At 35.3% G+C, this 12,848-nt stretch overlaps 1 protein-coding gene across 1 annotated transcript in view; it reads right to left on the reverse strand.

Moving 5' to 3' along the window:
- Window positions 1–12,848, reverse strand: part of LOC121737972 (protein stum) — a 75,313-nt gene that overhangs the window by 15,548 nt on the left and 46,917 nt on the right. Inside the window, exon 5 of the mRNA XM_042129723.1 lies at window positions 1,204–1,456. Within this exon, the coding sequence (XP_041985657.1) occupies window positions 1,204–1,456 (253 nt within the window). The remainder of the gene's footprint in view (window positions 1–1,203; window positions 1,457–12,848) is intronic.

The raw sequence follows: 12,848 nt of genomic DNA on the forward strand, positions 1-12,848 counted from the left end.
GATCAAAACTTGAAGAGTTAATATTTTGACATCTATTTGATATACTATTGCATGTTTGTTAGATTTTGGAATCGATCAGATCATTATTTAAGTTGTGGGTGATTGCGGGCAAAAATTACTTGGGCTATTATTAAAAATATTTAAGTACTAGTTGACGCTTGTAATCTTTTCGGGATTAAAAGTATCCTATGTCCTTTCTCGGCACTAGACAAAGAAAAGTAGACCTTGTTTAGTTATACCCTATGTAAATGTCTTCATTAGTAAGTATATATTTAGTTCAACTTATTCTCGTGATACCAAGTAATATTTACTTGTGTTGCATGTTTTAATTTAACTTGTAACAGCTCGTTACAAAGGTCATATTGTAAAAATTATTATTAAAGTTATAGTGTAGAGCTACTGTTAGGAGTTAACTAGTTAACAAAAACTATTATTAGCTTATTTCTTTACTAAATGATTTATTTACTTTTAAATTTTAATGAGGCTTCTAAGTTCTTAGGTTTATATACCAAGGGTCGTTCATACTGAGATTCAATCATAAAGTTAATATACCTAGCGGAATAGAGAAACAAAGGTCTGAGCAAGCGAGATATCACTATCAGTAACACCGCGTGGTAAAAAGAGACGTGTGATACATGACAGCAGAACTCTTTTTTTGACGTCCGGCACGTTGAAAATTTAATCTCATAGAATTCATGTTCAATCATGCTTGTGTAAGTGTATACGTACACATATTTTTACACACAGATGTAAACCAATTTCAGTTTCGTTTGACAGCTCGAGATTGTTGCTCTATTCCACTAGGTATATTAACTTTATGGATTCAACACGATACAAGTTAATGAGCTTTCTTCCAGTTAAATGTTTTTCTTGTGTAGTAAATAAGGGTTACATTTAAATCGCCTACTTATAAACGCGTACTTTTAAAAATAGTGCAAACAATAAACATGACACGTAAAACTTACAACACCTTTTTTGGGTTGAACGTTAAAAATGTTTGCAAATACGCTGCGTATTTGCAAACATTTGTGCACTTACCTTCATTGTAAAAATAATAAATGCATCATTAAGATTTCGGACTGGGAATTCGCATCGCATCGCATCGTAATGTCATTTTTGTTATGAATTTTGTCGCAGATATTTGCGATGCGATGCGTATTCGCAGTTATGTGTGGAAGTCCTTAGTTAAAATCTTTTTATTACCTTTCCAGCAGCCCTCTCGACGTCGTCATCCGCCATCTTCTTCTGCATCTTCATTCTGCTCCAGAAGGTCTTCTTCTTCTCCACCACGTCATCATCATCAGCGCCACCGCAGCAGGTGCAGGACTTCTTGCATTTCCCCACCAGTCGGGAGCAGAGGTTGGGTTTCTTCTCCTCATGCTTCTGTGGTGTGGGACTCTTGGCTGAGCGGTTGCGGGGCGGTGGTTTTGGAGTGGTGCTTGTGCTTTGGGGAAACCTAGAGAAATAATGGATTTAAGGATTTTTGGTGTGATTTGATTTTATAAAGTAATGTAAGTAAAACGTATGTGACGATTAAACTATTGTTACGGACCTACGACATATAGTGCCATCTAGCGCCAAACCAACGAAACTTATCGAGTGAACACAGACAACATGAATCCCCTACTCAATACTAGATGGCGTTAGGTGCGCGTAGGTTTTGTAATAATACTTTAAAAGTCGTTTTACAGAGAAGGTAAATTCAATTAGTATGCACATTATAAGAATTAATTCAGGGGATCAGTAAATATACCTTGCAACCAGAGAGTAGTTTATGCGCTTTAAAATTAAGAACTTTTTGTTCTTAATTTTAAAGGAACTACTATAATAGCCCTTACTTATTTTATAAATATGAGGGTAAATATAAGTCTACCAGAATCTCATGGCAAATTTGGATGGGAGATTTTCAAAAATATCCTTAATCATTGGATATTTTTTACGTTTGCATGTATCACACACAGAATCAGCCGCTTTAAGGAAATAAAAGTATCAAACGTTTTGTTCCAATTTCCCCAGTAGCGTCAATTTCTTTTTTCCATTTTTTGCCATCAGGTTCTGGTAGACCTGTAGTAATTACAAGAATAGTGTTGCCAATTAAAAATGAAACGAACCTCAGCAATGGCGAATCTCCAGTGAATCTACAAGTACAATAATATTAGTGTTTGTTTAAATATTGTTAATTTACAACTATTACAACTGTAAAATTTGTTAAGCTTCTGTAACTCAAATGAACGTATTTAATAATGAAAATAAATATAATTGTTAAGGTTAGCGGTTAAAAATAAAATAAAAATATACTTCCCGTTTTTATTTAATTTGCAAAAATGGATTGAACTACATTATTTATTAACATGTTTCATACTGATTTTAGGAATAATAGTCTTAGGGTCAATTCAGACCGCAACACAATGCGTAGATCATGCATTTCTATAGTACGGATTTGACAGATTCGCAAGACGTCTCAAGCAATTGAAGTCTGTCAAATTCATACAAATTTACAAATGCATTTACGCGTCGCTTTGCGGTCTGAATTGACCCTTAGTCAACAAATGATGTTTTTGATTACACCGTCCCTTATCGCGCCAATCAACCCTACGTAGGGTTGCTAGGTGAGCTAGGTCGCTAAAGCGAAAAGCCGGATAAAGCAGTCAGTTTAACCGGTCATTTGAGTAAAAAGACGGAAATTCTCTTTAAGCTCTACACTCTTTGTATATCAATAAGTTTAAAAGCGCATGTACTTTTCTGTTTAATAAAACAATCCAACGTCTACATTCTGATAGATAAAACTTTACATCCTATTAGGTGTAAAACTAACGAAAAGTAAGATTGTCTTACAAAATTATAAATACAAAGCTCTAAGAAAGCCGGACTCCCTTTAATTTTGGCCGGACACGCAATCAAATAGCCCGACTGTGTCCGGCTTTATCCGGACGCCTGGCAACCCTAACCCCACGCATTGAGTCACAGATTATCTACAGACCTTGACCACACGAAACACAGGTCACGATATAAGTACTCTATGCAAATTATTGAATCATAGACAATATAACCTCCTCTTTTGTGGAAGTCTGTTAAAAATAATAGAAGTCATAATATTACGTTCAATAAAAAAATTGAGATAATTATTAAAGTATTTATTAAGACATTTGTCAGAAAAAATCTAAATCCATACTAATATATAAATATGAAAGTGTGTATGTCTGTCTGTTACATCTTCACGCCCAAACCGCTGAACCGTTTTTGCTGGGTATGAAGATACTTTGAGTCCCGGGAAAGGACATACGGGCACTTTTTATCCCGGAAAAATGTACGGTTACCGCGCGATAAACGAATGTTGGCGCAACGGAGTTGCGGGCGTCATCTAGTCATGAATAAAATTGAGCTTTACATTGTATTTCAAGCAGGCTTAGATCGTACGATAACAATTCTTATTGTATGAGAGGGCGTGTATATTGTAATATACGTTATATTATTATACGGTATAACAAACTTATCAGATTGTATTAGATTTTGTTGCATAATCGTCGATTATGCAGTATGACATTATGAGGCCATATTCTTTCGTTGCGTCGACGCTGCGTTTCTACAACGAATTACGCATTGTATAGGCCGCGCAATTTTTATGATCGCTCGGTGATAATGAAAGAAAATCGGCACGTTTGTACAATATCTACTTATGACTAGGATTCGAAACTACTGGACTGATTTTAATAAAATTAGATAAATAGAGCTGAACTACGAATGATTAGGAAGAATTAGGATTGTTATGATGCGTAGAGTAGAACTACGACGAAGGCGGAAAGATATACCCTTCCTTTCATAGTTATATTAGCAAAATATACGGTCCCCGCGTAATTTTGTCGATTAAATTAAAAAAAAAATCTTACGAACAAAATTATCTTTGATCATTTTGTTCGTAACAATTTTAAAGATGATCAAATATTATGTAGTTTTGTTTCTTGTATGAAGATATTAATTTTCTTGTGTTATTAATTATAAAAATTTTAATAGGCTGTAATTTGGTATCAGTAACATGTTATAAAGAAACTTGACCCTGAAAATGATTAGCATATTACAAGCACAGCTTTAATAAGTGTAAGTTGAAACATTGTGAGTAAAATAATTTCTTGTTTGAAATAAGGTTAGTAGGCCAATGTGAAAATCTATTTGCATAATATTTAGGAAAAAAAACTAAACAGCGTTTTCTTCTAATTTCGAATTTTCATTTTTTTTTATTCTTGCATAAATTAACCAAAGACGTATCTTCAAAAGTAGATTAATGAATCTGAATGTACTTTTTTACAATGAAATAGGAGGTTGTTTTTAAAAATAATTTACCCATTATTCCCGTATCGTTTTGGCAGTAGTTCGTTTGGCAAAATGTACACTGTCCTGTTATGTATCATGTCATTTGAATGTATACATGTGCACTGCTTTAGTCGCAATTTTGTACAAAGTAGGTTAAAAGTATTTTATGTTTATTCAATCTTCTCAATTACTTCTTATTTAATGTATAAAAAGATTATAAATTAAGTATTTCCAATGTTTATGCAACAGCCGTCACGTTGGCGCAATAAAAAAAAAACAAACTGTCACTGTCAAAGTTCCCGCGTTTTTTCGTGTCAAGACGACGCGTGCCGCGCGCGACCGAGGTCGTACTGACGTGGACAAATTTCTTGAGGGTTGAATTAACCCTTAAGTGTGATTGTATAAACCTTTCTTTAAAGGTTAAACGACGAAACTCGATACATTTGATTTGAAATAAACAAGTATTAGTTAATGCACTGATTCACTAACGAGTAAAAGTTTTGCGTTTAGTAGTTGTCGCCCGCAACTTTGCTGTACCGAAATTAGTTTTTCTCTTAACATTTTTCCGGAAAAAACATCCTGTAAACTTTCCTGGGACTTTTAAGAATTGTCAAACCCATTTAATTCAGTTTAGAGGTTTAAGCGTTAAGAGTTATTATAATAATTAATATAGACATACACATTAGAATGAATATGGATTTTCCTACATTTTTCATTCAGGCATAGTCTCTATCACTCTTTCTCATAATTTTTCAATTAGGGTACGCGTCCTGACGCAAGTTTAGTAAAATATTAACTCAGTTTAATGCATGGTTTTGGCAATATATGAAATAGATCATGCATCTTTGTGATTTTTTTTATAGAGAAAATTTTAAGATGTCGTGTTTTTGCTAGGTAAGACCCTAGGAAATATAATGTAGTAGGTATCTATGTTTAAAAAATGCAACGATTCGGGGCTTAGTTTCAAGTATGAAAATGAATCATAAAATCGGCAATTTTGCTTTAGTCTTAAGGTTTTACATCGAGGAATTCATAATTACAGTGCGGTATGCGACGACGTATGCGTCATTATTGGATTTTATAACATGGCACTGTTTAATAACATGGCGGTTTTTACTACTGGCTACTGGTTATTAAATAAGTTGTATTTGGAGTGTGGTGAAATAGTAGTATGGAGTATTAATGGAGCAGTAAGACACCAACTTCATTGCATCGAAATTTGTCTGTCGCGTTACAGTACTTAGTACGGGAGCCCTAGAACAATTTTATATTATTATTATCAAGCTAATTTTTTGAGAGCAGCTTCATTTTGATAAGACGAACAAAATTTTTATTTACGAAAAATCTCGAAAGTGGTAGCTAACAGAGATAGAAATGATTTCATACTTTGACTTGATGGTCTTAAAATATGGATTGTTCTATTTGTAGGACAATGTTACTTTTAAATTATATAAACATTAACCTATCAATATACAAAAAAATCAGCTTGCTAGGGTTCCGTTTTAAGGTTCAGTAGTCAACCAAGTTTTGTTGACTACAGAACCCTATAATGGAAATGAAAATTAAATTAACTTGATAGTAATAAAAAAAATTGTTGTAGGGCTGTACTATACATTTTTTCAGATACAACTATCCTACGTCCTACCCTACGTCATTTCCATGAACAAAATTTAGCTGAATTCATCAAAGTCGGTTCAGAGGTTTAGGCGTAAAAAAGTTACATGAGTATAAATTGCCACAACGAACGACGACGAACCAGCCATTATAAATAAGATTGAAAGGAAATTTAAAACATACTGCAGAGGTCAATCAGCCGCCGATTATGACGTGAGAGCGAAACTTTAAAAATTTATTGAGAAAAAACTAGCCAATGAATTTCAAAATTATTTGATTATATTCTTAAAATACCCTATTTTAAGGAAAAAAAATATAAAAAGTATGTGTGATTTTTTTTGGACAATGCCCATTTGCTTAAAGCAAAAGAAGACGGTCAAGTAGTTTCAAAGCGTATTTGATACAACGATAAACATTTTAATAGTTTATTTTAAGGTAAAGTTTAAAAGTAAACTTACTTTCGACACGAACATTTTAAACACATAACACCACTTTCACAAAGTCGGTAAATAACAAACTCTTAATTGATTTGTAATTAAGAGTTTGTTATTATATTTAGAGTTTGTTATTATATTTTATTATATTGTTATTATATATCAATAGTTATAAATCAGTTTTTATTTATTTTATTCATGTTTAATGGCTCGCGGCACTTTGTCCTCGAAAAAATATTTGTAAATAAAAAATAGCTATAGATAACAATTATTATACTTTCTTCAGATAAAATAAATATATAAAATTTAGTAATTTTCTAGCATTGAATGAGGCTGATACTAGAACTATATGAATGGATCATAGCCAAAAAAACTAGATCAAAATCGGTCCATCCGTTTAGAATTAGATGCTACGATGATACGGATACAAACACACACACACACACACACACAAACACACATACACACAAACAGAGAGAGAGAGAGAGAGTCAGGGTTAAAAAATTGGTCTGTCATCCATCTCACTGAGTTACAAAGGAAGATCACTTGTGTAATGCGAACACACTTAGGCACTATAAATCATACACTCCTGGTTTCAATAAACCGTCCACTGTCACTGAAGCCATGTATTAACAAAACACATAATATATTCGTGATACTGTGCCCTCGGTCACTCCAACGATACTAAAATCGATTTACTTCCAAACACAAGAATTGATGCGTTGATCGAAGGGCGAGTGAAAACGTCGCGATTTTTTTGACTGTGAAAGCTATTACTAAAACCCTATGCAGGGCCTTAAGATTTGGAGCCGTAGTGGATGGATAGCTTGATTGTCATCGTAAGTGCAAAGGTATCGTTAGTATAATAAAAACACCCACTGTAGAAGATTAGCCCTAATCAACGATTGATCATGGACAGTCTTAAACTATGCTCGATAGGATAAGGCTATTTATAAGTTGAGCCCTGGTGGATGATTGCAAAGCAGTCTATAGTATGCCTGAACGATCATACGCAATCATAGACGACTGTGCCCCTCTAATCGTAATTGTATTGGCCCATCATATTGTGCCAATATATATATGTTACCCTTAAAATACCAAATATGCATAAACCATATTATGCTTTGTGTCATTCTTGATAAATTAAATAAACATAACGTTATTGCTTGAATTTCTTCTGTACGAGGAAATTTCTAGCGAATACTATAGGCTAAGATTTTTAATACCTTTTTGGACAATGTTAATAGAAATTGTAAAATACCACGGGCTCACAGAAAACCGGCGTGAAACAGCGCTTACTTCTCTACCCTCCCCTATTACCCTATTCCCTCTTAAAAGGCCGGCAACGCACTTGCAGCTCTTCTGATGCTGTGAGTGTCCATGGGCGACGGAAGTTGCTTTCCATCAGGTGACCCGTTTGCTCGTTTGCCCTCTTATTTCATAAAAAAAAAATCTAATAACATTCTGGTATTTTTCGGAAAGTAAAGCTATTCTAATCTACTTGTATTCAAAAGTACCGATCAAGAAATCGCTGCGATTTATTCGCATGTCGATCAGCGCCCTTAATAACTATTCCATATATTTCTGCTAAACGATTCGCTAATCCAATGCATGCTTTACCGACATTCAAGAGGGTAGTAACGTTTTCTATTGATAACGATTAATAACAATATACAAATAAATGCTTCACAAAAATTTTATTGTCAGGCTTTCGCGGTTCTCAGCCTGGTGACAGACAGACGGACAGACAGTATAGTCATAGTAATTTGATCCCGTGTATACTCTTTGGGTACGGAACCCTTAATTCTTTGGAATTATTGTAATTTTAAGACTCTACGTAGCTTGCTACGAGAGTGCTACGCCGTAGCGCGCTATGTAAAACGATAATAATATTTTCATTTTTAAACAACAACGACAATAATATTTTCATTAGGTAGAGCGCCATGCTTCGGCACGAATGGGCCGGCTCGATCAGAGAAATACCACGGGCTCACAGCGCTGTGTTTCGCCGAGTGAGTGAGTTTACCGGAGGCTCAATCACCTACCCTATTCCCTTCCCTACCCTCCCCTATTACCCTATTCCCTCTTAAAGGGCCGGCAACGCACCTGCAGCTCTTCTGATGTTGCGAGTATCCATGGGCGACGGAAGTTGCTTTCCATCAGGTGACCCGTTTGCTCGTTTGCCCTTTTATTTCATAAAAAAAACCCCCAACGAGAAAAAAGGAAGGGTGTTATAAGTTTGGCGTGACGAAAAAAACCTAACCAAATCTCGTCTAACGTCGTTTCAGTTCGGCAGACTTCGGCAAGGTGTTTTTGTGCGTGCGACTTGACGTATGCGTGTAGACTATTGCTATGCAGTGCTTTACTGCGGCAGTCGCCGAGTGCCACACGTATTTTTATAATTTCGTTATAATTGAGATACTAAATGCGAAATTTTAAACAGGCAGGCTAGCACCGCGAGCGATAACTCTGCAGAGCATCCCGCATCCGTATATCTAGTCTACATCTGGTATATATTTAATTCAATGTATCTTCTAGTATACTATCTATATATATAAAACTCAAAGGTGACTGACTGACATGGTGATCTATCAACGCACAGCCCAAACCACTGGACCGATCGGGCTAAAATTTGGCATGCAGGTAGATATTATGACGTAGGCATCCGCTAAGAAAGGATTTTAATCAATTCCACCTCCAAGGGGTTAAAATAGGGGATGAAAGTTTGTATATAATAATACTTCTTAACGCGAGCGAAGCCGCGGGCAAAAGCTCGTCTAGTGATAATACTTTAGGGTGTGTATTAAAGTATAGAGTTCACTGTGTTTAGCAGCGCTAAAAGAACAATTTTTTATAATATTATGTATGTGCGCTCCACTATCATGCCTATGCAAATGTTGAAAAAAGTGAACTCTTTATAAGGGACACGTACACACCCTAAAGTATTATCACTTAGTTTTGTTACACCCTGTAGAGTTTGAACTGAAGTTTCAACGCGACTGCTATAAAGTGAAATAACCAATGATTGGACAGTACTAGTCATTGAAAATGTATTAAAAGGAAAAGTAAAGGATGAAATAGAAAAAGATAAATGATATAAGTAAAAAACTGTTAGTAATTAAGAATAAATAATGAAAAATGTAGAAATGTAATAACAGCAAACAATTGTCCCTTATTATGTAAGGGGGAACAAGCGGTCCCATATAGGGGCCTTTTTTTTTTAAAAAAAAAAGTACTAGTCATTGGATAGAGCACAAAAACACAGTATTTTTTAAAGTTGCTTTAAAAGCTACCTGCTTTTTGTTAAATTATTACTTTAAAAACAGGCAGTTTTTGAAGCAACCTTAATAAACATTGTGTTTTTGTGCTTTGTCCAATGACTGGTACTGTCCAATCACTAGTCGTTTACCTTATGTATATTGTATAATGTATATGCTTAATTATGTTACCTGTAAGTAGGTCGGTAGCCCAATATCCTATAGCTACGTCCGGCTTCTTCTAATTTCCGTTGCGTCTAGACTCGTCGGCCTTATTACTAGAGTGGGTTACTATCATTAGGAGGTGAGCAAAAATGGGGTTAGAAAGAGCGAGAAAGTGAGACAGAGAGAAGTGCAGGTTAACATAAGCTCTCATTATTTATACTAATCCATACTTTATATTATAAATGCGAAAGCATGTCCGTCTGTCTTTTACCTCTTCACGACCAAGTCGCTGAAACGATTTTGCTGAAACTTGGTTTGTAGATACGCAGAGTTCTAGGAAAGGACAAAGGATGATTTTTGTCCCGGAAAAATGTACGGCTCCCGAGCTATAAATAATCGCCATCTAGTAATAAAGATATCTCTAGGTCCTTACAATATAGTGCCCTAGTGTGTGCGCAGTACACAAGAGCACTCTCTATTCCTTTACTCTCATAACCCAGTGGGACGGAGGACCGACTATCGAGAGATCAGGCGCAGGACCGACTTTTTACATGCCCATCCAACGCATACATTATCTTACTTGTCAGACAATCAGGTGATCAGCCTGCATTGCCCTAACCAAACTTGGTAACATTTCCCAACGCGTGAATCGAACTACGACCTTATAGTTAAGAGCTATTCTCTAACCACGTAGCTACGGGTTTGTGGTTGAAAGCATGGCTTTTGAGCGTGTAGGCGAACTTATGAATCATATTTTAATCATCATTAGACACCAGATAATGACGGTAATATTATCTATGGTACAAAGTACGATGGTTCTCATGATGGTCGCTCATAGGCGGTACTGCGGGCGTACTTTTACTTTTGCAAAGGGCATAATAATAATTTGAGATGAGACAGGTGACCTTCACACAAAAACATAAAAGGATGATGCCTGCAGTTGCACACAAAGTTTTTAAAGTTACGTGGAATCTGTACATTTTCATGGATTAAAGGCAATTAAGATTTTTTGTTAAGGCGAGGATAAACCACAATTTGTTATTCCGTGACTCCCGGTTTACCTAGTTCCAATACAATAACGAAGTGTTAAAAAATATGAGATATAAAGCACAATATTCAAAATACCTTAAACCATAAACATTTTAATAAAACGTAATACTTTGGCTGTAATTAATTTATAAACTTACCTCCGAAAAAACTCTATTTCATCGAAATAAGTATTAACTAGGATAATTGTACATTTTATTTGAATAAATTGTTAGTAAATCTATATTACAAATTCTTTAACCGAACAATTTTGTTTCTTAATATTTATTTCCAAAGATATTTAAAAAAAACATGAAAATAAGAGAAGATCCGCCCGGGAACTTACAGTTTTATGCTAAGCTAAAATGAATCTTATTGCGATGCATATACGCTTGATCTTTGGTTGTGTGCAAGGTTATCGTTTTTGATTGAGATTAATCTCCGCCTTAAAGGTTGACTCTGTCTTATGTCTTTCTTCGGGAAAAGGTATCTCCATAATAATTATTTATATCTGTATTGGTTCAAAGATTTAGGCGTAGAGATTAAGGTATACAGGCAGAATATTATGTGCTTTTGCCTTCGATCACTAATATATTAGTGATCGACGGCTTTTGCATTTATAATCCATACTTATAATACTCCCCACACCGGTTTCGGTGACGGTGGCCAGTTTCATTGAAACCAGGCCTGTTACGCAGGAGTGATTTTATAGTGCCCGAGTGTGTGCGCAGTACACAAGAGCACTCTCTATTCCTTTACTCTCATAACCCAGAGGGACGGAAGACCGACACGACCGGCGAGAGATCAGGCGCAGGACTTTTTACATGCTCATCCGACGCATGGATCATCTTACTTGTCAGACAATCAGGTGATCAGCCTGCATCGTCCTAACCAAACTTGAAAATAATATGTTTCCAACGCAGAAATCAAACCCACGACCTCCGAGTCAAGAGCCACGCTCTAAACCACTAGACCACGGAGGCGTCAACAAATGCGAAAGTGTGTCTGTCTATCTATTTGTCTGTCTGTTACCTCGTCTCACTCAAATTGTCGAACCGATTTTGTTATAATTTGGCGCGGGAACCGTTCTTTGAGATAAAACTCAAAGTAAGGTTCACGCGCGATAAGAAAAATTTTGGTGCATCGGAGTAGCGGGTGACATCTAGTTACTAGATATCTAAAGTATTAAATAATAATACTTATAAGTTACTATCTGTCCAGTATTTCGCCAATATTATTTTATTGAAATGACTAAATAAGTATGTTACCATGGCAAAGTCCATCGCTATCCCGTCGCACAAACAATGGTCGCCGTCAGTCTCGAGTTGTAATAATGTGCTATTATTTATTGAACAAATGTACTTATCAATATAAAAAGTACCCAGTAGCCGATTCTCAGACCTACTGAATATGCATATAAAATTTGGTAAAAATCAATAAAGCCGTTTCGGAGGAGTACGGTGACTAACATTGTGACACGAGAATTTTATATATTATAATACTAGCTTTCCCGGTGAACTTCGTGTCACTTTAAAACCATCCCCGGACTTCCACGTATATTTTATGACTAAAATCAGCCCAATTCGTCCAGCCGTTTTCGAGTTTTAGCGCGACTAACACATTTGAAAATCCATTTTTATATATATAGATAAGATAAATTATTATAAGTGTCTTTACCGCAACACATAACCACTAACAACAAAGAAAGCTATACCCAAAGCGATGTTTTCACTACATATTATAAGTCCCAAGGGGGGAAAGTCACTTTCGATTGCTATTAAATATGGTGTACAATATTAGTATTTTTATTTTGTGGTTTATGTATTGCGAATTCGATAATTTTAGAAATAGATATACCAAATTAGTCATAGCAAATACGAGAATTCGCGCTTAAACCACTGAACCAATTTCGATAAAAATTGTTATGCAGATACTTTAAATTACCGAAAAGGACACAAGATAAAGAAAAATGCACGGTTCCTGTTAAATAAAGCAATTTCTCTGCAATTATTGAAACGAGGAATATACATATTATGTTTTAGAT

This window comes from Aricia agestis, chromosome 22, assembly GCF_905147365.1.
Source record: "Aricia agestis chromosome 22, ilAriAges1.1, whole genome shotgun sequence".
Classification (NCBI taxonomy): Eukaryota; Metazoa; Arthropoda; class Insecta; order Lepidoptera; family Lycaenidae; genus Aricia; species Aricia agestis.